This window comes from Gopherus flavomarginatus, chromosome 5, assembly GCF_025201925.1.
Source record: "Gopherus flavomarginatus isolate rGopFla2 chromosome 5, rGopFla2.mat.asm, whole genome shotgun sequence".
Lineage (NCBI taxonomy): Eukaryota > Metazoa > Chordata > Testudines > Testudinidae > Gopherus > Gopherus flavomarginatus.
In genome coordinates, this window is record NC_066621.1 from 13,510,398 (window position 1) to 13,537,175 (window position 26,778).

Sequence of the window (26,778 nt, forward strand, 5' to 3'; positions counted from 1 at the left end):
GGATCTTTTCTCACTTTGTTGTGCAAAAGCAAAACTTTTAAAAAAATGTATCTAGCAAGCAACTGCAAACTGGATGGTTTCTACAATGGACTAAATGTATTACATATAAAACAGATTCTCCCAGAAGTGCTTACAATATTAAATGCAAAGTAATGCATATTGGAAAAAATAATCTCAACTACACACACAAAACTAGCTAAATTAGCTGCTAATACTCAAGAAAGATCTTGCATTCATCATGAATAGTTCTCTGAAAACATCTGCTTTTTTTTGACTGGAGTGGCAGTCAAAAAAAAGCTAACAGACTGCTAGGAACCATTAGAAAAGGAATAGATAGTGAGAAAGAAAATATCATAATGCCACTATACAAATGCTTGGTACGTCCGCACCTTGAATATCATGGGCAGTTCTGCTTGAATAAGGATGTGTTATTTACCCCTTCACATAACACACTAGAATTAAGGGTCACCCAAAGAAATTAATAGCAGGGTTAAAACAAACCAAAAGACCAACATAGTCACACAATACATAGTCAACTGGGCGAACTTGTTGACATGGGATGTGGTGAAGGCCAAAAGTATAATTAGGTTCAAAAGATAATTAAATAAGTTCATGGAGGATAGGGCCATCAATGGCTATTAGCCAAGATGGTCAGGGATGCAACCTCATGCTCCAGGTGTCCCTAAACCTCCAACAGCCGGAAGTTGGGATTGGATAACAGAGTGCATCACTTGAAATTACTCTGTTCTGTTTGTTCACTCTGAAGCATCTGGCACCAGCCACTGTCAGAAGACAGGATACTGGGCTAGATGGACCATTGATCTGACCCCCTATAGACATTCTTATATAAAAGCACAAATAGGAACAATAGAGACTTGGTCTCTGATCTCAGCATCTTTCACAAGTACTAAAGTCACAGGAAATAGTTAAAATCTCTTTTATCTTTTGGGTAGTTGGGGTTATTGTTTGAATGACAAGCCTATAAGCTCCAGTACCTAGACCATCAAACTCAGTGTGTGGGCAATAGAGTCACTGGTCATCTTTGGAAACAGAAAATAAAACCTTTTTAAAGAAACATCAAAGATGTTTGTTCTCCCCTAGAAATCTAGAGGCTTCCCTGGCTCAATACGCAGGGATGCTTAGCACGTAATGCAGATGCAGCACAGTTGGTTCATGGGAAAGGTGGTGTCGTGGGTGCATTTGCAAAAGCTTTACAGTGCCAGTGCTTCAGCCTGACATCAACCCAGAGAAGAAGTTGTGCCCTGAACATCAGCAACAGTTTAGTGCATGTAGGAACTACTGAATAAGTGGGATTTGGCCTACACTGCATGATCTCCTATGCACAGTACCCTAACATCTCCTATGCTTTTCAGAATTTATAACTACCCCTGGCAATGCTGAAGGTGCAGAAGAACCACGGAAGGTGAAAAGGGTAAGAACAGCTAGAATATATAACCCAAGGTGCTGCATGCGGCCTAGTCTTTCTTTCAGGCAGCAGAGCTTCAGCAGCAAAAGCTCCTCTTTCCCCCTCTATGCCCTATTTATGGTCAACTATTTCTCAATTAGCAGCCTATTAAGAATCACACCTGCAGCCTCTCCACTGGAGTTTCTAACCCATTACTGCACCTACATCATTAGAGCATAGAACTTAACAGTAGTCACTTAGCTTTGATTTATGGTTTCCGTTCAGCTGGAAATATTAGCAGGTGTTATTGTTCCGGAAGCCTGAGTCTAGGTGAGGAGACTGAGAAATCTAAAACTGCCAGATTTACTGGATCAATAGAAGCTGTGAGCCTGCCACGGTGATCCTGCTGCTTTCAAGTTCTTCCCTGTTAAACCAAGTAGTTCTCTAACGCCAGGAAGCAGTGCTGTATGGTGGTTTTAGTAGGAGAACTAAAAGCCTGGATTCCTGTGTTTTATTCAAAGTCTACTCTTGACTGTGTGTGTAATTGCAGGCAAGTCACTTTAACCAACTGTAAAATGAAATGAAGATACTCTCACATCCCGCAGGAGTGCTATAAGGCTTCATTATGTATTAGTGTTCCTTAAGCTGTCAGCAACTATTAAAACAAAGTCCACAACAAATAGTTCTAGGTGCCCTAACAATTAATGGTGCCAGGAACCCAACCAGTAAATCAAAGCATCAGAAAAGCCACTTATACCTTTAGGAACTTGCCCCTCAAATCGTTAGAGCATAAATAGGCTTTTGCAGCATTGCCAGAAGGCCACGTTTGGGCTATTTTGGACCAAGAAGGTGAGAATAGGGAACAAGTTCCAAAGTTCTCACGAAGAATGCCCTTCTAGTATCTTTGAATGAACTGGTTTGTAAGTTTCTTTGAGATCCTTAGCTGAAAGTCACTCGGGAAGTGCAAAGTGTCTTTGTGATATGAGACAATTTGGGAAATACAGCAGCTTATGACACTTCCTTTAGAACAGGCAAATCTTATGCCAGTTTCAACAGAACTAAAACAAGGATGCAGTGAAGGGCACCTTGCAAAGAATTCCAGGTTCCAAAACTTGGGACACTTCTCTGAAGTTGATCCAAAGGACCTGAACCTTTTGAGTAGGCAACAGTATGACAAAAGGATGCTCTCAGTGGTAGCAATGTGGGGGACCTTGTTTGCATTGGATACACTAGTCTCTGTACACATTAGCTCTGCATAGCACCTTCAGTGTCTGTAGGGTGAGCAGACAGCAAGTGTGAAAAATCAGGATGGGAGTGGGAGGTAATAGACATCTAGATAAGAAAAGGCCCCAAATATTGGGACTGTCCCTATAAAATCAGGACATCTGGTCACCCTAAGTGTCTGCTGCCTCATTGGTTCTTCTGGGGAAGTCTGAATAATGTGATTCCTCTCCTTTTATTCAGGACTCCAAGGAGGAAGCGGATATTGCTTACAGCACATTCCTGCTTCAAGCCAACAAAGTAGCCCAGGGAGAGGCTTAGCAAGTTCCTTGACTGTCCCAGTACAATTGCTTCTGAAGATGGTACAAGGAAAAAACAATAATGATTGAAAACGCTCCTGTGTTCTGAATCAGTGAACAACAGATCTGCAAGTTGCACTATTTCTTACTGTCAAACAAACGTTTTGCTGCATCTAGATCTTTCAGTTCCTCAAAAGATTTTTAATGAGGTTGTGAGTGGTGATATAATAAGAATCTTCTGGCCAAAAATAAGTTGCCTTGGGGAAGCTGAACCCTCAGAAGTTTGATTTTTTTCTTTTTTTAGGGCAAAGGATCTCATTTCAAGCATATTTGAGGTGAAATATCAATAAAACTCTAATGCCTTTGCTTTCCTGCAGGCTGAGCTCACACCTTTTAGAGTTCACCAAGCCCCAAGGATGGCCATTACCTAAGGATCATTTAAGATTCACCTCTCATTTGATTTTAAAGCACCAGGAAATATTTTAGAACAATGTGAGTGTCTCTTTTGATTCCTGTGACCTTTTTAATCTATAAGGCAGTACCTGTAAGGCAGACAAGTAGCCTGAAATTGTTTTTTCTTCACAGACAATAAAGAATCTGATTGTATTTTAGCAAATCAGTAATTCTGTTCAATTTCTGATACCACATGGAGTGAATGCCATGGGGAGAGGCACATTTTTGCAAGGAGCTGGCCAGGGATAAAAAAAGCCACTTGAGATTATCTCCTAATTTTTGTCACTCAAAACCAGAAACCTCTGGAGATATCAGGTACATTTATACCATATTGTAACACATACAGTTAGGGCTAGATTCTCTCCTGTGCTGGGATCTACTCATTATAGTGGAGTAAGGATGCGGGTTGTCTGGGAGCCAGTCAAGATCTCAGTGTAAATTACAGCAGCACAGGGGGATTAGGAAGATTGGCATCTAACTCTTATATCTTGCTGGCCTGTCTTCTAGGTACCAAGAATGCTCAGATCAAGCCCTCCTATGTCCCTCCCAGGGGCTGCACTAACATAACTCAAAACCAGCTGGCTATGGTCCTCAAGGAACCGTACACCAACTGAGAATTGGCAGAACATAACCGTGCTCAGCTGCCCATCCTTTTCTGTCCCCAGCACTTCCCCTACGCCAGGGATGGGTGATTACTGGCACAGGAAATGGAGGTGCCTGACTTTTCACGAAGGGGTTCTCATCTGGCCCAGTTCTGGCTTCTTTATGCCCCTTACACAATGCAAAGGAGCTGGTTTGAGGAAGAAAATCTGACCCAGATTAAACCCTTATCTCTTGCCATCCTGACTTCTAGGTGCCAGGATCCCCTCTGGTTGGGCCTTCATGTCTCCCTTCTGAGATCATCAGGGTAACAGGCCACCAGCACTCACTGTCAGTTGAACTCCAGTGGCTGTCTCAGATATGGAGGTGGGCTAAAGCAGAGGGAACAAACAGCTTCACACCCTCTATCAGTAGAATCCTTCATCCACAGAACCGAAAGATCTGGTAGGGATACTGACCTTTCTCATGCTACAGCATCTGGTACAGAAAAACACACCTCACCAGCCAGCAATCTATTGACACAAGCTCCTGTCTCATCTCAGTGAAGGGCAGCTGGGGCAGCAGCAAGTTTAGAGCAAAAAGACCTTGTGTTTGAGACACTTCGAATTACTTCATGCTCACTGCAGCATCTGGGGCCCTGGCTGCTGGTTTCTGTGAGGCTTCTGAGACTTTGAAAAGCCCTGGGAGAAATTAATAAAAAAATAGCACAACACACAAACAAGGCTGAGTCCTTTGGTTAGTGCCAGATCCTTGTACTTCTATAACCAACCTGTTCTCTTGCTGCCTTATTTGTGAACTATTAAAAGTTTTATACATTAACTATTATTTCTATGACAGTACTCCTAAGGACCACAGTGATGGGTCCCTCAAAGAGCTTACGGTCTGAGTATAAGAGGAGACACAAGAAGGTGGAGACAGATAGCGGAACAAAGTAACTACGAGACAAAACTGGTCAGTGTGAAAAGCAGGTGGTTTCAGCAAATCAACTGCTTAAGCATTCTCCTTACGCAGAGCGGTGAATAAACACATTGCACTTTGCTGAAGACATTAGATAGGGCCTTTGCCATAACAAGGTTCCAACCAAACATAGACAAATACAAAATATGGGACAGTGGTTCACATGTGAGAGGGTACAAGGGAAAATGTTGGAAAGTTTCGTGGAGGGTTTTCAGAAGGGGGGTGCCTGATACGTGGAAAGTGGGAGGCTGTTTCAAGAAGAGGAGGCATAAGAGATTGGGAGAAAAAGGAGAAGTGAAGAGTTTTAAAACCCACTCAGATGTTTAGAACATGGGTCCTGATCCAAAGTCCACTGGAGTCAATGGGAGTCTTTCCAGTGACTTTGATGGGCTTTGATTCAGGTCTATTGGGTCTGACTCTCCTCTCAGCAACACCAGTATAAACAAGGGGACGTCACTGCCCTGAATTCAGTGGCATTGCCATGATGTGAAACTGGTGTAAACAGGAAGAAAATCAGGCCCATAGTCTTTATGTTCAAGAAAATGTTTTGACAAGTTCTCGGTTCCACAGGGTTCCATGACGACACCCGCAGTGCAAGCAGTGTTATTTCCTGACCTCGCCATCTGCCTACTTCAAAGAAAGCCATTGTGGTTTGTCATCAGAGCTGGGAGGAAGCATGAGAGCTTTGTTCAGCTACTAGGAGGGGACGATGGTAGCAATAACACTGAAGCTAGCAAAAGGGGCAGACCCTGCCTCACACCACCTGCTCGGAGATGCATGAACGCTTCCTATATTACTGTACCACACACTATAAGCAAAAATAGGCTGGGTTTTTTTAAAGTAATACTGACTGGGTTCTCACAACCTATAAAAGGGATATAAATACATATTGGCCAAAGGAAGGGTGTGCCTGTTATCAGATAACAAGGGTGAAAAATTGGGACAGGGTTGGGGGGGTAATAGGCACCTATATAAGACAAAGCCCCAGATATCAGGCCTGTCCCTATAAAATCGGGACATCTGGTCACCCTACCCTATTAATTCCTTCAGTGAAAGCACTGGTTGGAGGTCAGTGCTGCTACATGTCTTTATTTTAATAACGTGTGGCTGAAAGACAGCCCTGGAGACCAGGAACCATGGAAGAGTTCCAAGATGGACAGCAGGAAAGTGAGGCTGCCCCCCTCCACAAGCCGTATGTACCTCAGCCTGAAGGACCAGGGGAAAGGGAGAGTTTGCTCTCTGTATCTAGGCTCCTTCCCCAGCTTTACTCATTATTTTTTCCCACCGGATTGTCTCTCTCACTTCCCCTTGGTGCTCCCTTTCCCACACTCTTGCTCACACAGAACATGAAAGCAGGAACATCCAAGGTCAGCCTGAACTCTGGGACTCCCGTAGTTCACCTAGGGTTGAAATAACCTCATGCCATATTGGTTATGCTAAGCATAATTGGCCTGAGTCTATGGGCATGTCTACACAGCAGAGGTAGATATCTAGCTAGCTCCAAAAACAATAGCAGTGAAGTCATGGCAGCACAGGGTGCAGCTTGGGCTAGTCACTCGAATACATATCCAGAGTCCTGGATGGGCTTTCGCAGCCCATGCTGCCACCTGTGCTTTTGTGGGTGTTACTGGAGCTAGCTAGATCAAAGCTAGCTCAGGTATGTGTACACATGCTGCAGCTTCCTTTGACTCAGAGTGCCTTTCTGTGCATTAGCTTAACTTTGGGCGTGCTGAGGGCACTGGGTTTTTTTGGGTTTTGGTTTTTTTTGTGAAAAACTGATCTTTATTTTCCAGAAATATACAAACTTATTCTCTAATTTTCCATCTTCTTCTTCTACTCCTCTGATGTACAGGATGTTGTTACATCTTATCAAAACTTCACCAAGGTGTCCTGACAATGCACCATCTATGTATTCTTCTGTGTTTACAAGCTGCATGTTCATGTAGCCGTCGACAGACACCAGGTAGCCCTTGTATCCATCCCCCACTTCAGCTTCACCATCACCGGCTTCCCCGTCAGCCCATTCAGCAAGGGCTTGGGGTTCAGGGGCAAGCTCATGGTAACGTGGCCTGGCCCAAGGCAGCGGTAAAAACAAAAATTACTTGCAGCACTGTTAGCAGGCAGGTAGAGCATCCACACAGAGTTAGCACAGAGTAGCTAGTGAACACTAGCTAGTGCATAGTAGCTACTCTGGGCTTTTCCCCCGTGTAGACAAGCCCAGAGTGTAAAGGAAGGTTTATGCTGCATTGATCACAGGACTGATGATCAGATGACATACGTTAAGTGGAACAAGTGCTGCTGCTTTGGGTTGGTTTTTACTTTGCATCTCCTGTGTTTTTAACCGTATGTCTGAAGCACCCAGAGCTTTGGATGGTGAAGGCGGATGCCCTTTGATGTGGGGCTCACATAAGACAGAAATCTAAAGAAAGAAAGAAAATCATTCAGTCCAGGTGCAACCTCACAACAGGGTTACACCTGGGATGAATTTGGTCCAATATGTTTTGAAGCCTCCAATAAAACTTCCTCTATGGTTTGCATACCATTTGTAGCGCGAGAAAGGATCTGATAGAGGACCTCAAGCATAGCGAGTTCTTTTTGTTGCTTTCCTCCTTTCTGTTACTGGAAATACATGCCACAGGAAGCAAGCAGCCATCACTGAGTGTGCTCTAACTCCTGTTTTACAAAGGGAGAAGATGGAGTTAATCAGTATGTTACTTTTCTTGCTACAAGGTAAGAGTTGTATAGATTAAAAAAAGCACATCGGGGAGTCCAAATGGAAATAGCAGGTAAGAACAAAGAAGATGTTTGAGCTTTGTTTTTAGACTTGGGGCATCTACAGTTAAACAGTTTACTGGGCCTGTTTGCTTTTATCATAAATTGCAGAGGGTTTTTACCCTCCAAGAACATCCAATGTGATTTTTAAAACTTTGTACATTTCTTGAGGGGAAAAAATGAAGGGTCTGGCAGGTGGGTAAACCTGAAATGTCAGGAATTGTTTGATGCTGGACCATGAAATTTTTCTATGTCTTTCCAAGAACATTGAATAGCAGGAGATGCTTTAATTCTGCAGAACAAAAGAACATTTTCATTTTAGAGACGTTTATCATGTGAGCCTTGTTTCTAATGCAGAGTGATTTACAAACCTAAGTTAGTAAATTGGGCACACAACGTTAACTTGATGTTAGCTAAGTTGGGATACTGGGCACCTAAAAGCTTTCAAGTGAACTCATGTCTGTAAATTGAATCCAGTATGTTAAAGATATAGGGGTGAAATCCTGAATCCATTGAAGTCAGTGAGAGTTTTGGCATCGACGTCAAAGAAGCCAGGATTTTACCCATAGGGTCAAGTCCAGCCAGCCATACTTACTCAAGCAAAACTCATACTGCAATCAAAGTTTCTATCTGGAAGCAACTCTTTCCCATACTGCATCAGAAATTGCTAGATTTTGTGCATAATCATACAGCATGTTGTTTTGTGGTTAGCAAGCCATTAGCTTCCTCACTGTAGTAATGCATGGAATTTATCCCGCTATTTTTACCAAGCGAGGCCCAGGAAAATAGATCACTGCAAGGGATTACTGCACAGATAGATGGATAGGAAACCCTGCCCATATCCAGATGCTTTACTTTATTGAACTATTGATTGATTTATAAACTGTGCCCTCCCTTACTTAGCTCAGAACACATGAATAACATGCAATAAAAACATGGAGCCTGATCTTACATGAAGCCTGTTGGGACTTTGTGCTCCAGAAAAATCAGTCTTTACTCCCAAAAAGCCAACAGAAAAGGGCATTACCAAACCAGAAAATCTCTGCCCATTCAGATCTACCCTCCCTCAGGCAAACATCAAACTGAAGGACACTGCGTTATATGCTGAAGGTCGACAGACCTGGGCACTGTTACACTAGAGGGGGATTGAATTCCAGAGTTGGGAACCTTCATGTTTAAATACAAGGAGAACTCAAACAAGTGCCCTAGCAGAACTCAGACGCTGCAGTGACTGAGTGGAAGGATCAGGACCCTAGCCATTCAGAGACATATAATGTTGATCAAGTGAATTCTGCAAACCGCGGCCACTGAGAGCTGTGGGCGACCATGCCTGCGGATGGTCAATGTAAACAAACCGTCTTGCAGCCCGCCGCAGGTTGCCCACCACTCTTGTAGAGTCTCTGTCATTGGAGTTTTTTAAGAACAGCCATCAGACAAACACTTGTCAGGAATGGTCTGGTTATTTTGTAGTCCTGCCTTGAGCGCAGGGGACTAGACTAACTGACCTACTGAGGTCCCTTCCAGTCCTACACGTCTATGATTCTATAAAGGGGCCTAAGGCCTAGTCTTCACTCACATTTTACCTTGTGTAAGTTATCACATGGTCAGGACCCACCTTTTTGCCTAGTGAAGACAACGCCTTGGTGTGACGCCCCTTTAGAATAAATGCAACTCAGGTCCCGTGACTTCTTTCTCTGTGTCATCAGTTTCAAGTGCAGCAAGACGACGCATTCAAGTGACTGGTGAGGCTGGAGGATCCATCACCATAAAGTGTCCTGTGAAGGGCATTTCCAGTCGAAAATTCTGGTGCAGGGAGCTCGAGACAGGGATCTGTAGCACCATCATCTCCACCTCGCCATACATCAGTGAGAATTACAGGAATAGAATCTCCATCACTGAGGAGCCTCAGGAAGGAATATTTCAAATTACAATCACAAGACTGGAAGAGGATGACACTGGGCTGTACACATGTGGGACAGGATATCTAAATGACAGAGGCAGTGGAAGGACCCTCCAAGTGGAGCTGAATGTTTCTAACGGTACGGGATTACGCCATAGTCACTTTGTACAGTGCAGTATCATGTAGGGGTACCATGTCACTAATGCTGCAGTATCACTCTGACGGAACAGCATCACTGCTAATCCAATATCACTCTGTACAGTTTCACTGCAGACACAGTGCCACTGAGGCTATGTGATCACTCTGTACAGTATCATTCCGGTTGTACAGTGTCATTGGTGATGCATCATCACTCTGTGCAGTGCCTCTTACAGTCTAGCTTTAGTAATGAAAATTGGATTGTGACTTTTTAGCATGAGCTCTAGGAACACATCTGGTTCTGTTCCATGCAGGGAATGTTCCACCCAGAACGGGCATGTTGTCTGCTGAACCTCTGAGACGTGACAGACCTATTGTGGTACCAGCAGAGTCTGGCAACAAAGGTGCTGACACTCAAGGTGAGGTTTGCTGCATCCATCTCTATAGCCCCAGAGGAGGAGAGGGAAGGGAATTGGCACTAACTGGTCCCCATTTCTCCCTTAGGGTAGGGGAGGTCTCTCAAGTTCACACTAATGAGGTGATGCATGTGGGAATCATATGCCACAGCTGCCTGGGCTGTGCCTGTTTGGTAGCTTTCAGGGCACCTTTTACCAGCACTGGATTCACTAATGTATAATTGTCTATCTAATCTAGGAATTTATCTGCTTCCCCCTCATCATTGCAGTATCAGAGCGCCTCACGATTGTTAATGGGTTTTATCCTCACAGCCTCCCTGTGAGGTGGATGTATCCTCCCTACTTGACAGATGAGGATCTGAGCCCCAAGGTAGTCTAAGTGACTTGCCCACGCTCACACAGGAAGTCTGTAGCAGACTAAAATCTCCTGAGCCCGTCTGCTGATTTCCCTGAGAGATTTTCTTTCCTCTCTAAAAGAAAATCATCAACAAATCCTAAATACTGAGGAATTTATTTTTGAATGTTCCCATCAAGATTAAGCCTCTTAGGACTCAACAAGTTGTTTGTAGTTTTTTGTTACTCTCTCTGACTAAATTTAGAAACACGTGGCAGTTGCCACTGCTAATATATTCAGAATACCAGGTTCCTGGATCATTGTTAATAGGGCTTTATATCTTCCCTTGAATGAGTGCACAGGCACGAAGGCCAGACAAAGCTGCGTAACACACATCCCTTCTTCTCGTTCTTTTAGGACTGAGGCTTGTTTCCTCAACTCCTTTCCCTGGGGCTGTTGGCTTGTATTGCCAGAACTAGGACAATATGGACCTGGTTGTGCTGTAATGGTTAATATTCAGTATGAGTCTTGATTTGGCTCTCAGTTAGACTGGAGTGTGGAGTGACTGCATTAAAATCAATGGAGTCATATTTGTGGACAAAGGGTGTAAAGGAGAGGCCGTGCAGCCTAATGAATAGGGCACTGGATTGGGGCTCTGGAAACTTGAGGCAGGTCTTCAGCTGGTGCATAATAATTTATGCCAGCTGTGGATCTGCCCCTCTGGTTCTCTTCCCAGCTCCACCACAGGCTTGCTGGGTGACTTTGGACAAGTCACTTCATCTGTGCCTCAACTTCCCCAGCTGTAAAATGGGGATAATAATGACTTCTTTTCTAAAATGTTCTCAGCTCTAAAGAATGTACATTTTTAATGAGAGGTAGGTATGTTAATTATTATTATTATTAATTATCCCTCCATATTAACAATGGGGATGGTTGTTTTTTTTAAACAAACAGCGTTCAAAAACATAGAAGATCTTAAAGCTTAAAAGGGGAAAGCTGATGTCTAAAATTTATCCTGACCACAAACTGACTCTGTTGGCTTGAGTAGTCAGGAGTTTTGTTAAACTTTCTGCAGAATTCCTGTATTTTAGGTGCTCAGATGCACTGGTTCTCCTATGACTTGCCTTAAAATTCTCACAGTGCCTAAGAGCACTGACTTCTGGAGGTCACCGATCGGAATGTATTGCACGCCTAATGTATTCCGGAGCTGCTCATTCATACCCTTAGGAATTGCTCCAATAATCCATGACAGCTTCTTTGTTCTAGTTTCCCATAATCATTCCACTTCATGGGAAAGTTCTTCAAACCTCGCTATCTTCTCTTCTTGTTTCTTTTGCATGTTTTTTTTTTTTGCTGGTATGATCATATCAATTATCATCGCCTTATTTGTCTTCTTTTCTACAACATCTATGTTCAACCCGTTTGCCTGCTCTTTTCTGTCTGTGCCAATGGCCTGAGTCCATAAAGTCTTAGCCTCTTCATTCTCTAGAGGGTTTTCAATTTGGTAGTCATAATACTGCACAGGGCATTTAAATCTGTACTTGCCACAGAGGCTCCAATGCAGACACTTGTCAAGGTCATTGTGTCTGTCCATATATTCTCTCCCAGCCAGTCTCCAGCTTATAATATTATTAATTAATGATGAATGATTAATTACTCTTATATGAGAGCAGAACCATGTCCGCCGTGTTCTAGAATCTAGATTTTTTGCAGTAAATGTCTATTTATCATGGATCATCAGTAATATCCTTCAAAGATAGTGACTGGCTCCCGTCTTACAATTAGCATCTTTGATCCTCAAGGACAAACAAGACTAAATCCTAACCTCAGTTATGCCCACCTACCGAATACAGTATGAGGAAATGAGAGCAGAATATTGCTCAAGAGCTTTACAGTTTAAAAAACAAAAAGCCCATGCCAAATTTGGGTATCACTCATATTGGTGTAAATCAGTGATTCTCAAACTTCTGTACTGGTGACCCCTGTCACACAGCAAGTCTCTGAGTGCGACCCTCCTTTATGAATTAAAAACACTTTTTTATATATTTAACAACATTATCAATGCTGGAGGCAGAGAGGTTTGGGTGGAAGGTGACAGCTCGTGACCCCCCACATAACCACCTCATGACCCCCTGAGGGATCCCAATCCCCAGTTTGAGAACCCATAGTGTAAATCCACGTAACTCCACTGAAGTCAATGGAGTGTCTCCAGATTGATATAGGTGTGAGATCAGCATTTGCCCCTTGCATTCATCCCTAGTTTTGACTATGAAACTTGCTTTATTGAAAAAGATACAGATGTTCAAGAATGGGAAATGTAGCAACAGTTCATTTTAATATGCTTTCCTCCAGGAGTCACACAACCACAGATGATTAATGGAGCATGGGAAAAATATACTGTGCCTGGCATCAAATTCCCCCAAAGTATGATAATCACACCTGCAGACATAATTGGCAGCACTGTTACCAATGCAGTGTCTGGAAGTACAATAAAGGGGATTCCCAAGAATTCCAGGACAATCAGCTATGCACATCCCAGGCATACAAAGCGGTGAGTTCCACACTTTCCCTCATCTGTGATTTTCCAGCATGAACTCTCCCCTAGATTATTTCATTTACTCTCAAGCTTACAAATATTACCTGGTCAACCGCGCTGTTTGAGGAGTGGATCTGCATGTCAGAACTGGCAGTAAAACCACTTCCCCCTTTGACTCAATATTTTCCAGACTCTTGAGAAGCAATTATGGGAATGATGTCTTTCAAATCCTGATACCAGTTCTCCTGATAATGCTGCTGCTTGTGCCGTCTATGATAATTATTAGAAAACAGCTACGAGGGAAGAAAGGTAAGAGAAAGGTCACATACTTCTTATACTAGTCTGTGGTACCTGCCACTCTGTGGTAAAAAGAAAGGACAAGACAGTTTCCACAGTAGGAGAATTACAAGTTCTCTTCGAAAAGGATTGATTTCTACTTTGGATAAATTCACATAATTCCTTGCCTCTTGCAGAAAATTATGTTTTTGTTTTTCACTATGAAAACTGCAGGTAGCTGCAAAAGCAAAACGGTAACATGGATCAAATTCACAAATACTCGTGAAAATAGCTGATGTTTGTGCCGATATTTTATTCTATTCTATTTTGGTTCTTGTACCATACTCACCACACTTGTACCTATCACATGAAGGGAAAAATTACCAGTCAGCTGGCTTCATTTCCAGGGGAAAAACCATACAAACCAAACAGCTAGATAGGCAATAAAACAATTTCAGCTGAAACATAAAACCTATGTTGTGAACATCCATATCTGATGACTGAGAGTTACTTGCCATGTCCCGGCCAAATTTTAATTTGACTAATTACTTTCTGCCTATAGTTTCAATTCACAATTTTTCGTTTACTTAACCTACTTCATTTGCTCACCTGAACCGTTGTGTTATGTGGCTATACACCTGCCTTCCATCTCAGAAGGGGCTGCATTTCAGTGAAGACAGTGTAAGCAACTTGTCATCCATTTTGCAAAGTCTGATGAGCAGAATCTTTGGCTGTAAATTGCTATAGAAGCACCATTATTATAACTGCTTTAGAGTCTGATTGACAGAGGTGCTAACATGGCACGTTTCCACAGGTGGGAGGTGTATACGCTCTCAAAATCCAGCCGTTAGTTTATTTCAGGGCGACTATAACAAATCATGAATGCTAAATGTACTGAGCCTGTAGACCTGCTGACTGCCATTGGTTTATGGGCATTACAATCTACATGTTTGGATGTTTTGGAGAAGCAGCTTCCAGTGAAACCTATGGAATAAATCTGAGGTTGAGTGCACTCGAACATGGCCACGGGCACGTTCCAATGGAAAATATCTACAGCGTGTTACCCCACAGGCTCCAGGGAGCTGACCGGCACAGTAAGTTCACCCACAAGGATTCAATCCCTAATTCTCCATCTATGGTCTTCCCAATCAACAGCAGATGCTCACTAATGTCAGAGGGCAAGATTCTACTCTCATTTACAATAGTCTAATGTTAGTGTAAACCCACTGAAGTCCCTTGAGTTACTTTGGATTTTTACCAGTGCAACTATTCTATTCTATGCAGGTTCTCATACTGGGCTAACATATCTGAGTGCCTCCCAGTAGTGCATTAAACATCTTGACCAACATATCACCTATTGTTTGTTCTGTCATCCTCTCCCCGAGGTGGGGAAGCCTATGCGGCACAGTGTCTTGTTTTGGTAGGGTTTTAGGTTTGTTTGTTGTTTGTTTTTAAATATACACATTGCTGTGCATTTATGTTAGAGAAAGCGAGGTCAAAGAAACACTCTTTGCACTTGGAGTGAAAAGTGATGAGGTTTGTGATGGCCCTTAGTTCCCAGAGGAGTTTGTTCCACAGTATTGGACCAGTCCCCAAGAAAGTTCCATCTCCCACACAGCCCAGCTTTACCCTTATCGTGCTGAAAGCAGAACTGGCCTCATGTCTAATGTTAATCATGTTACATGCACCACTGACTGAGGACAGTTCCGTAACCATATCCTGAAAGCTCTCAGCCCACACGCCCATCAGGCACCCCTGACAATCCCATTCCCTTTTACGTAACACACACCTCCATTGTGCTAGTAACGCACTTGGCTGCAGTGCAAGATGCTCCCAGGCAGGGCTGGCTTTAAGCCAATTCACCCAATTCCCTGGAATCAGGTCCCGCGCTGAAGAGGTCCCCGCGCCAGCACCTAAGGGGGCCCTGCTCCGGGGGTCTTCGGCAGCATTTTGGCAGTGGGGGGTCCGTCCGGGGGTCTTTGGCGGCATTTCAGCAGCGGCGGGTCCTTCGGTGCCACGGAAAACCCGGAGTGGATCACCTAGCCGCCAAAATGCTGCTGAAGACCCCTGGAGTAGGGCCCCCTTCCAATCGGGCCCCGTGGGTCAAAAAGCCGACTCTGCTCCCAGGTTCAGCACGAGCCTTGTGAATCCTGTCTTGCTCCTTTCCTTCCCTGCTTTTTGTTTGGAGGAGGCAGGATTTACAAAAATTGCTGAAACAAAGTTGCACAGCTGGACAAATAAGCTTCAGTGCAGTGCTAAGGAAAACAAAAGTGGCGAGTCTAGTGATACCAATGTGTTTATACAGACTGTAGGAACATCCAGATCCAGCGGTTCTCAAACGGTGGGTCGGGACCCCGAAGTGGGTCAGGATCCTGTTTTAATGGGGTAGCCAGGGCAGAAGTTAGACTTCCTGGGACCCGGGGATGAAGCCAAAGTCAAAGCCAAAGCCTGAGCCTCCCTGTCCGGGGCCAAAGCCCAAGCGCTTCTGTCATGGTATAATTCCCCACTCTGAACCTTAGCGTCCAAAAGATGGGGTACCAGCATGAATTCCTCTAAGCTCAATTACCAGCTTAGTACTTGTAGCGCTGCCACCAACCAGGAATTCCAGTGCCTGGTACACTCTGGTCCCCCCAAAACCTTGCCCGGGGACCCCCGAGACCCAGTCCCTCTGGATCTTAACACAAGGAAAGTAAACCCTTCCCCTCACTGTTGCCTCTCCCAGGCTTCCCCTCCCTGGGTTACCCTGGAAGATCACTGTGATTCAAACTCCTTGAATCTTAAAACAGAGAGGAAAATTCACCTTCCCCCTCCTTCTCTCTCCCCCTCCCAGACTCTCCCTGAGAGAGAAAGTAATCCTAACACAGAGAGAAAATAACCTTTCTCCTCACCAATTCCCTGGTGGATCCAGACCCAGTCCCCTGGGGTCTCACCAGAATGAAAAAACAATCAGGTTCTTAAACAAGAAAAGCTTTTAATTGAAGAAAGAAAAAACAGTAACAATTATCTTTGTAAATTTAAGATGGAATATGTTACAGGGTCTTTCAGCTATAGACACTGGGAATACCCTCCCAGCCGAAGTATACAAGTACAAAGTAAAATCCTTTCAGCAAAATACACATTTGAACTCCTTCCAGCCAAATACACATTTGCAAATAAAGAAAACTAACATAAGCCTAACTCGCCTTATCACCTAGTACTCACTATTCTGGACATATAAGAGCCTGTATCAGAGAGATTGGAGAGAAACCTGGTTGCACGTCTGGTCCCTCTGAGCCCCCAGAGTGAACAACAACCAAACACCAGCAGCACACACAAAAACTTCCCTCCCTCAAGTTTTGAAAGTATCCTGTCCCCTGATTGGTCCTCTGGTCAGGTGACATCCAGGCTCACTGATCTTGTTAACCCTTTACAGGCAAAAGAGATATGAAGTACTTCTGTTCTATTAACTCTTACTTATCTGTTTATGACAGCTTCAGCACTGGGTGGCGGGGCTCAGGTTACAGGCTCCCCACCCAGGGCCAGCTTTAGGACCTGCGGGGCCCGATTCCACAGTCCAGGTCTTCGGTGGAACTTCGGTGGCAGGGAGTACGCTCGCATCTTTCGTGGCACTGAAGGAACCCCCACCGCCAAAATGCCACCAAAGACCCCGGAGCGGAACCCCCCACTGCCACTGAAATGCCACCGGAGTGAGCCGCCGCTGGGTGAGCCTAAGGCACAGGGCCCTCTTACCCGCGGGGCTCAATTCCAGGGAATCAGAGGGCTCAGTCAGGCTCAGGCTTCAGTCCCCCCTCTTAGGATCATGTAGTGATTTTTGTTGTCAGGAGGGGGTCGTGGCGACCCCCTGAGATAGGCTATAAAGGGCTAGATACCATACCCAGCTTACTCAGGCCGTGTAACCGCGCAGAGCACAAACAATTCAGATAGTGGATCAGCCTCTGCAACAGACTCAAATCCAAAAAGCCTCTGTGGGGTAATCCTGGGAAATGAAGCCCGGTCTCCTGCATGTTAGGGCAGAGGATTAACCAATAGGCTACTGCAGCCCAGGATGTTGATCTTAAATTAATTTAGGGGGCACATGTATACACTGTTCACTAGCAATACACATGCTAACAAGCACAGACCCAGACTGTCTTCTGCTCCTTCTTACATTATCTAATCACTTCCTTAGGCAAAGCCCTATGCAAACAGTCAAGCCTTGCATCAGACTCTGAAGGGCAGCAAACTCAGGCTCTGTTTGATCAGCAGAGGGAATAAATTCCAGGACTCACAACTGAGAATTTCAGATCTGGGGGCTGACAGTAAAAGCAGCCCAGCTAATATCACCTGTCTGGATGATGCACAGGGAGGCAGGCTGTTAGGCAGGCAGGCACACCATCTTCATAGATCATTTATAGCAGTTGGAAACACACAGGAAGCCAGTGAAGTCTTTGTAGAGCTGGGCTAATGTGTTCCAAATGGCACACTACTCTGGAACTGGGCAGACTTGATCTGCACCAGCTATGGCTTGTGTGCACAGGCTAGACATGTGTGAGCAAAAGACCATCCAGGGCCGGCCCTAGGGAAAACGGCACCCTGGTCAAACTTGTATTTTGGTGCCCCTAACCCCCTACCCATTGCTCCCAGGCCCAACTGCCTCCTCTCACACATTGTTCCAAGCTCCCTTCTGCCACTTTGCACCCCAGGCCTGCCTCACTCCTTGCTTCTTGACCATGGCATTCCCCTAACCACAGCGTTCACCCATAAGGCCAACCCTGAGACCATCAAATACTGAAAACATTCCTGATGTGACCCTACTGCGGCAGCAAGCTGGATGAGAAATCTTGTTGGTGATGGCCCAAACTAAAAACCATGGGTGTTCATGTTGACTGAAAGAGCTGCTGGAGGGGGTGAAAAGGGAAACAGAGTGAAATGTGTTAGCAGTCAGGTTGGACTCTCAACTCAGCCATTATAGCAAGTTGCTGCTTACTACAGGGTTGCTTTGTTCAGCAGGACTTCAGTACTAAGCCTCATACTTGAACTGAGAGCTATCAAGCAAAGACTATGAGCATGGGGTGCTAGGAAATTCAGTTATTAGATAGCTGAGCTTAGATCACCAAGCCATTTCTCTTGACCGATCCACCCACCACAAGAAAGAAATAAAGTGGACACTGCAGGAGATGTATAAATAGGTGAGCTGTCTATTTTAAGGCCTTGCTCTCTCTGCCACTCCCTCTCCTCTCAGTAGGAATTTCTCTCTGATATATAATTAGGCTGATAAAATCATCCACAATTACCTGAGCTGTCAGTTCCAGCTCCCTGATGATATCCAGATGTTTTGGCCTTTCATCAAAGCCATCCCTGTGTCTGAAGCTTTTCCAACAAGGTATGCAGTAGTTTCTGCATTGCATCACCCACACTGTTCCTCTAGATGAGAATGACATTTCATCGCGCAGCTCAGAAGCTGCAGAGATGTTAGGAACCTGGCAATCCCTTCCACACATAAAAGAGGTTGGAATGAAGGACACTGCAGTCTGCTATCACTGCAGCAGCTATTCCATTCCATCCCATCCAGGGAGATGGAGATTAGAGCTACAGAAGTTGCTGTGCATTATGGGACTTTGCATGGTGAATCAGACAGCAAATTCACAGAGAACAGAGTCCTGGCTTAATCAAGTGAAACTCCATTGATTCCAATGATGTTATAGCCACTTATACTGGCTCTGGATTTGGCCCCAGATATCCAATTAACTGGGAGTCAACAAACCATTCACTGGGCTAAAAATACAGTTCATCCGATTGACTACGTCCAGCCTCTCGTTAGCTAAAATGTATATTACATTGTTCATACTTTGGGCCCAATCCATCCCTGATGTAACTCCACTTATGTTACACTAGAGGTGAATTTGATCCAACAATGCTAAATTAACAATCAGTTGAAAAAGTTGGGTTAATTTTATTCCCCCTCACCTCTCCCTTTAATTTTCATGTCTTCTCCTGCCTCTGCACTGATTCCAACTGGAAAAGCTGAAGTACAGCATGAGATTCTTGTGAGATTTCTAGCCCTGACTTCAGACCCAAAGGGTTTGGCCACTTATCTAACTAGAATCTGCAGATATTTGGGGGGTTCACCCAACAGTACATGCAACTTAAATCCATGCCTATTAACCTCACCTTTTAATACTGATGTTAAGATTACATCCACCTGCAGCAGACAATTATTAACTCCTGCGGATCCTTCTGAAGGCATGTCTGCTTAATAAAAGGGATAAACAATAACACTTTGCATTCATATATCCAGGAAACAGTGCTTTATAAAAGCCAGTTACATAAGGCTCCCCTCTCAGTGTGTGTTATTAGCCCCTTTGTGCAGTTGGAGAAACTGGAGCACAGAGAGGCGGAATGATTTGCCCAAGATCACACAGAGATCATGGCAGCATTCAGAATAGAATCTAGGGGTGACATTTGGTGCTGTGTCGCTAGGAAGCACAGCACAGAACTCCCAGCCGGAAGGGAGTGGGGCTAAAGAAGCTTTTGGCAGGTTTAGTACCTTCCCAGGCTGCTCTGAGGGCTGGAGAGGCCTGTCTAGGTTACAACCTCCTCAGGCTGTCCTATGAGCTACAGCACTGCCCCAAATCTCCCACTGCAACATACCCCTCCGGCCCTCTGCATGTCCCCTACAATAGTGCTTATGACAGCGTCCTCAGAAGGCAGGCTTATGTTTTGCAGTGCTGCCTGTCCTGGAGCAAGCCTATGTCTGTCTATGGGTATCAAGGCTTTTAGAACTGCTTTCCATTATACCTAACATGAAGGGGCTGGAGAGACAGGCTCTAATTCCTGATCTTTTGTTCCAAGCGCTAACCACCACATACGTTCCCTCTTGTTGATGTGCTAGGGTTAATCTGTATTTCAGGCCCATGGAGAGGGTTCAAGAGAGGGAGAAACAGAGAGACAAAAACCCTCAAAGGGCTCTTTCTTTCCTTTATTACTGCAAACGACCCATTAGTAATTCCAACTGCACCTTCCCCTCCCCAGTCATCTCTGTGCAACCAGCCCCACAAATCTAAGACCTAATACATCTCATCTCTCGGCAATAACAGAACAGAAGGAAGCCAGGTTTCATGCTTATACCTCCTTCCTCTCTAGGGGATGACTAGTTCCATTATCCTCTTCTAGAGAAAAGTTCACCAGGCATCAATAATAACAAAAAAAGAGATAATTTTGGCATGATATATGGCTTCCCAGTGGTGAGTTCAGTTTACGCAATAAACAGCAACACTAGGAAGTAACTTGCAAGACATGTGACTTAACTGACTGTTTATTTTTGTCTGACAGGTTTAACCTTTATAACGCTGCCATTTTTCAGGCTGCTAGTCAGAGCAATGTCTGAATGAGTATAATACTTAACCCTTACATAGGGCTTTTCCTTTGTAGATCTCAATGCACTTTACAAAGGAACTCGGTGGGCAAACTGAGGCACGGATCTGTATCATGGAAATTAGGGATAGCTTGGTTACCTAGTTCTGGCACAGGCTGCATATTGGCTAGCACAGGGTACATTTTTAAAGATTTTTTCTAGTCTTGTTTAAATATCCCCAATGACAAGAATGTTACATTTTCTTAGGCTATTCCACTGCCTACTAGATCTCCCAGTGAGGCCATTTTCCCAATACTCAGACTCAATTTCTCTTTTGAAATGGCATCCTCTTCATATAGCCCCTTGGAATGCCTGAAATAGGCATCCGTGTGTGGTTAACTATTAAATAACAAAGCTAGAAAATTATAATAAAATAATGACCTCAATTAATATAACTGATCCACAAATATAGGCGTGCTACATTAGCGCCGAAAGACATAGTGGCATGGCTAGATAATGATCAACATAAAGCTTGTGACCATGGATATTTTCAGTGTTAGTTTACAGGAAGGGGTATAATAGTCCCTACTCAGCAGGGCAGGCTCTGTATTACACACCCTACTCCTTTATTGTTTTGTCCCAGTCAAGCTGGATACATGTTCAGGTAGTGATGCTATGAGCAGACACAGCAGGAAATGCTTTCATTTGGGAAATGCACAGCCCTTGCATAACGTACAAGACTCAGCATTTTTTTGTTGGCAATAATTGAAAGAAGGTGCCAGATAACTGGATGTTCAACAAGGCTTTTTAGGCACCGATTAACCAGGTGAGAGACCTGCTTTTCAGAAAAATTCTCTTGGGGAGTTGTAATTTGTGTCATCATTTTTTTTTCTTTGCAGGCTTGGCTATTCAGAGGATATTTCCAAGTTTCCAAAACCCTGTAATAGTTACATCATCTTGGCAGGGAGGCAACGTGCCTGTGGGTTAGAGCACTGGATTGGGATGCAGGATACTTTTGTTCTATTCCCAGCTCTGTCACTGGTCTACTGGGTGACCTTGGGCAAGTCACCTCCTCTATCAGTACCTCAGTTGCCCCAGCTGTAAAATAGGGCTGAGTGACCTCGTTTGTAAAGTGCTTTGAGCTCTACTGTATAAACGTTATGATGCTCCTGCTGCTGCTGATTATGTGTTTCCAACCACCAAGGCACACTACTGCCAGGAATCTTTACTGAGAGCCAAGAGTTGCTTCAGATGAACTCATTAGACTGTGTTCCCGCTACAATACAAAGTTGTTCTGGCTCTCTTAGACCACTTTAAAAAACAACAACTAGAGAATAAGCTCAGGCTCCATCAACCCTAAAGGTAGGATTTTCAGAAGCACCTAGGTCACTTAGGTACACCGGTTCCGCTGGATGTCAGTGGGATTGTGTGAGGAAGATTTTTCAAAGCCACACACGGCAGTAAGATGTTGTGCTCCCTAGTAATGCCTTTTAAAATAGTGTCAGTGGCCATCTCTGCCTGTGGTACTAAGGCCTGTGCTACATTTATACTTTTTATGACATAACTACATTGACCAGAGGTGTGATTTTTTTTTTTGCCAAAATAGTTTTATCTCATAACCCTGCTCAGGGGCAGCGGAAACTGGCAGAGATCCATTCCTGTGTAAACTCACACTCAGAGTGGGGCACAGAGATCAGAGCAGGACCCAGAGGGGCTGGAGCAGCTGCTTTGGGGCCCGGGAAGAAGCTGTGGAGCAGAGAGTAGGATTTGGAGGGGGCTGGAGCAGCTGTCGTGGGGACTGGGACTGGGACTGGGCTGGGACGAAGGGCATGGGATCCAAAGGAGCTGGAGCAGGTACCTTGGCACTTGGGATCAGTCCAGGGAGGAACCCCCAGGATTCTCCTGCCCATCCTGGATCATCTCCTCCCCTGCCCTGCTGAATCTCACTACCTCTCCTCACTCTCCCTTCTGTCCATGCAACCCCTTTTGTGGGCAGTTATTTCAGTATAAGGTAACTTTACCAGTATAACCCTTTCCTGTTTATAGGACTCTGCAGTGCAAAAGGCTGAGAATCTATTCCACTCCATCTAGTCATAACGGAGCTGTGTAGGTAGTCACAGTATTTCTCCCTGCCTCATATCACTGCATTACCCTAGACCCATTGCTAGATTTAATGTTTTATAAGAAGACACTTGTCTCATTACCACCTACTGTCTATGATTTTTTCCTAGGTTCTCATGTACCTTGTGATGCATATCACTGCAGAGTTGACTTATAAGAGCTGCTGTGACTGCACATTGGTCACCAGTCACAGTTGAGGAAGGACTTGAGGCACACGCAAAACCGTAACCAATCAGCACCTGAACCCTACATATCAAAGCATTACTTTGATGCTGAGACCACACTGCTCTGCAGAAGCTGGTCTACATGCTTTCTCTGCACAAAGGTCTAATGCTGAGTTTACAAAGGTACAGTGGATTTGCTGTGGTTGTTTAAAGGTGATTTTTTTCTAGTTTGCTCTGCAGTTCTTGGGCTTGTTCTGCAGAGCTTGGTCTGTACAGATGGTTGCCAAAACACACAGGTTCAGGTAAACGATTATAAGCAGAGGTAAACTTTTCCCCTCAATATTTATTGACTATGGATAATGATTTCTGTTATGCAGAGGGCCAGTGCAGGACCTACACACCACTTAAATCCTCAAATTAGGTTAAGAGACTGGAGTGTTGTCCTGGTTTTGTGCTTTTTGCACACAAATGGATTTCTCCCTATGAGCTCATTGGCATTTTGATATAGCGTTAAAGCTCATCTTCATTGTCAGCTTGAACTAGGTGAATATAGTTGGCAATCCAGTGCCCAGAAAAAGAAGGAGAATTGTTTTGCAAAAATTTCTCATATTTCATCAAATGCATTTTTTGTGCTAAATTTCTGATCAGCTGTGAAACTGGCTGGAAAACAGAGGGTTTGTTTTTTTTTCCCTTTCCAAATACTTTATACACGTTTTTCATTCAAATAAATAAAAATGTTTTGGAGAAATTTTTAGGCGAGTGCTTATTGTTATTGAGACTATGGGCCTGATCCCAATTTAACACTGATGTAAATCCATAGACATTAGTGAAGTTACGTTTAATTCCAACGTGTTACCCTTTCTGCTTAACAATCTGTCCCAATTGAGATTCAGTTCCAACACTCCGCTTCCTTCCTTGGATCTAAAGAAGAACTTGATGTAGCTTGTACCTTCTACCAGCAGAAATTGGTCCAATAGAAGATATTACCTTACTCAGGGTGTCTCACTTTTAATTTATAGCAGTATAAGTGAAATCAGATTCAGACCCTTAACTACTATCAGAGGCCTAGTCCCTCCGTGTATACCCCTACTAGTGAGGTGGGGTGAGGGAGCTTATACTGCTACAGTCCAGGCAGAAGGTATCATCCCAGATTACTTCACAGTGACCTTCAGTGTGGTTCTGGATCCTGTTCTTTAATCACCATTCCCTTCCATGACTTTGGATTCCTGGCCAGGACTTACTATGACCCCCATGTGGGTACACTGGACAGAATGGGCTGTGTTTGTCTGGGAGTGAAAGACAACCACAGGCCCATCTGTGTCCAGTAGCTTCAATAAGGAATCCTCCTTATATTGCTCATGGCTAAGTCCTGTCTATTCTGCAGACAGGAGGACAATACAGACCCTCTACCCCTTCTCAGATGCTGCCCTTCCCCTAACATCTGTAAGAAAGAAATGATCTACATCTATTTTGAAATGAACTATTAAACTTTTATTAGCTGCAAAAAAGTAAAGAATTTTGACCATACATCTTAAATACAGTTAGACATTTAAAATATTGCAAGAACAAATATTGTCATTACACCTGATGTCAGTTTCTCAATGACATTATTCACTGCTAGTGGTTTGTACAATATGATTATGACATATTAGTTATATAAGAACAGATACACCTTAAATACATTTTACTATAAATACATCTTAAATAAAACAGATTATTTAAATAGAGCTTATTTAGAATAAATAACATTTGGAACTTGCAAAGCACCTTTCATTAGAGATCTCAAATGAGTGTTAGAAATAAAACTACATTTCCATCATAAGACATTTTCCAGGTTAGTGTCTGATAAGCTCTTGTCACTTATACCTGTGCTTAATGCAATGTGGGAACCTCAAAAGGTTCCGCTTTGGGTGAATACTTATCTAAGTTTATCTAAACCTCTTGGGATTGATTCTCATCTCACTGACACCAGAAGAGAAGTCCTGGCCCCTTTCAAAGCCAATGGCAAAACTCCCATTTCACTTCAGTACAGCCAGGATTTCACCCCAGATATATAGCTACACATCTCCATCTACTACTGTGGGGTTTCTCCTGACCTACATGGATGTAAGTGAAAGGAGAATAAGACCACTTGAGCTGGAAAGTGTGGTGCTTGATCTTGTACTCAGAGAAGCAGTCTCATTTAAGTTAACAGGACCATTCAGGGGAGTAAGGGATACAGTTTTGAGGATGACCTTCGGATTGAAAGAAAAAGGGCTTCTGTGAGTTTTTTAGTACCTCCTCCTTCCAGATAGGCTGAAAATGCTTTTGGAAGAGTATTTCTCACAGTATTCAGGTGCTTCCATTTCTAGCCCTGATTGGGACCAAGTGGAGGCAAAGAACAATTTAAATAAATTATCTATTGAAGCTGTGGGTGAAGATTCTGGCTTCTTAATGTAACTGGTACAACAATATGGCTGAAGGAGATGCTCCTGAACTGATTTAGATCCAGCATTTGGTTCAGGCCCATCGTTAGTAGAAAGTACCAAACAAGTAGCGATATAATGTTGTTGGGCCCTGTGAAATGGAAACAACATCAGTGCGTTCCTGATGTGACATCTCCACTCCCATGGCCTGGGGCTGAGAATCAGTGAGTGCTCACAATTCCAGGATCAGGCAATCTGCTTTAGCTGTGCAGCTCTACCAAATGAAAGTAGCTCACAGCCTATATCACTAGATCCCTTGAGATTCTAAAGATCAGGATATTGAGGAATTTTTCCTTGAGCCATGCAGACATCTGCCTCTTTCAGTAACAAACAATTAACATACACAGGGCCATTGTTACCTAGTGTACCCTATCAGACCTCCCTGGGCTTCCATGGAGCTACATCAGTTTACACTGTATTACAGAAAACAAAAACGACATGAAGATTTGTAAATAATTTTGAAATAAATAAGTTATTGAAATAAAAAATAGGCTGTGTTCTTGATTTTCTCCATGTTCTTAGTTCTTAATCCTTTCCATCCAGGCGAAGAGAACGTCCAGCTCACCCAGTGCTTTGTTTGCTGCAGTGTTTCTATCCAGCTAAAGAAATAAAACCAAGTCATGCTGTTAGTGCCTTCACAAAAAGCTGTAGATAAAATTAAAGGTTGATCATAGTGATTTGGTTTTGCATATACCCATTTTACTTATGTAATCAATGTTATCTCACAGGACCATACTAAAGGAGCTTATTTTAATTTTTTGAACTGATTTTCTCTTAATCTTATAAATTGAAAGATGGAGACTGAAGTGGTAGCCACTGTAAAAATTCATGATTTAGCCAATAGGTACCATACTGTTGCAACAGTTAATTTCTAAGTAAAATCTGAGGGAAAACTGGTATCTTAGACACCAATATGTGGCAACTATTTCAAAATTCTTATTCTTAAAAACAATGGGCAAAATTTTCAAAAAAACCCTAAGTGTTGTAAGTGCCTAATTCCCATTTTCAAAAATGACTTGGGCAACAGTTGATGGGATTTAGACTCCTAAAGTGGCTAGATCCTTTTAAAAAAGAGATTTAGGCTCCTAAACCAGTTAGATGTTGCAACACCGAGTACAACACCACTTGAATACCTTTCAAAATCTGGGCCTAAGCTCTTTGGGGCAGGGACTGTCTTGCCCTGTATGTCTGTGTAATGTCAAGTACAATGGGGCCCTGATCTGGGTTGCAGCCTCCAGTGCTACTATAATACAAATTAATAATAATGAGGTGGTGTGCTGTTTGTTCCCTCTCCCCTGTCTTCTCCCCCAGAGATAGAAATCAATTGTGAAATGGATGATGGGAGAATCCCCCAAGTTACCTTTTCATATTCCTCTCTGATGAGTTGA

The 26,778-nt window shown here is 43.7% G+C and overlaps 3 protein-coding genes and 1 pseudogene across 9 annotated transcripts in view; 2 read left to right on the forward strand and 2 right to left on the reverse strand.

The window, feature by feature from the left end:
• PIGR (polymeric immunoglobulin receptor) overlaps positions 1-3,531 on the forward strand; it is a 32,410-nt gene extending 28,879 nt beyond the window's left edge. For all 3 annotated transcript variants that reach the window (XM_050954033.1, XM_050954034.1, XM_050954032.1), the window contains exons 10-11: positions 1,374-1,432; positions 2,870-3,531. In XM_050954033.1, coding sequence (XP_050809990.1) covers positions 1,374-1,432; positions 2,870-2,947 — 137 coding nt within the window. In that variant the 3' untranslated portion in view covers positions 2,948-3,531. The remainder of the gene's footprint in view (positions 1-1,373; positions 1,433-2,869) is intronic.
• PFKFB2 (6-phosphofructo-2-kinase/fructose-2,6-biphosphatase 2) overlaps positions 1-26,778 on the reverse strand; it is a 334,000-nt gene that overhangs the window by 147,604 nt on the left and 159,618 nt on the right. The gene's annotated exons all lie outside the window — the stretch shown is intronic.
• On the reverse strand, positions 3,617-7,177 carry LOC127051590 (small nuclear ribonucleoprotein F-like; annotated as a pseudogene).
• On the forward strand, positions 7,497-23,675 carry FCMR (Fc mu receptor). Of its 5 annotated transcripts, XR_007774538.1 has the most exons (8): positions 7,503-7,665; positions 9,414-9,746; positions 10,060-10,164; positions 12,848-13,046; positions 13,222-13,340; positions 14,276-14,401; positions 21,540-22,746; positions 22,872-23,675. XR_007774538.1 is itself a non-coding variant. In XM_050954058.1 (7 exons), exons 1-7 carry the CDS (start codon positions 7,629-7,631, stop codon positions 21,626-21,628), a joined length of 1,005 nt encoding a protein of 334 aa, XP_050810015.1. In that variant the 5' UTR covers positions 7,497-7,628; the 3' UTR covers positions 21,629-23,675. The 5 variants fall into 5 exon arrangements, 4 of the variants coding, with proteins under 4 accessions (XP_050810015.1, XP_050810014.1, XP_050810017.1 ...); XM_050954058.1 differs by having other exon boundaries at positions 7,497-7,665; positions 14,279-14,401; positions 21,540-23,675; XM_050954057.1 differs by having other exon boundaries at positions 21,540-23,675.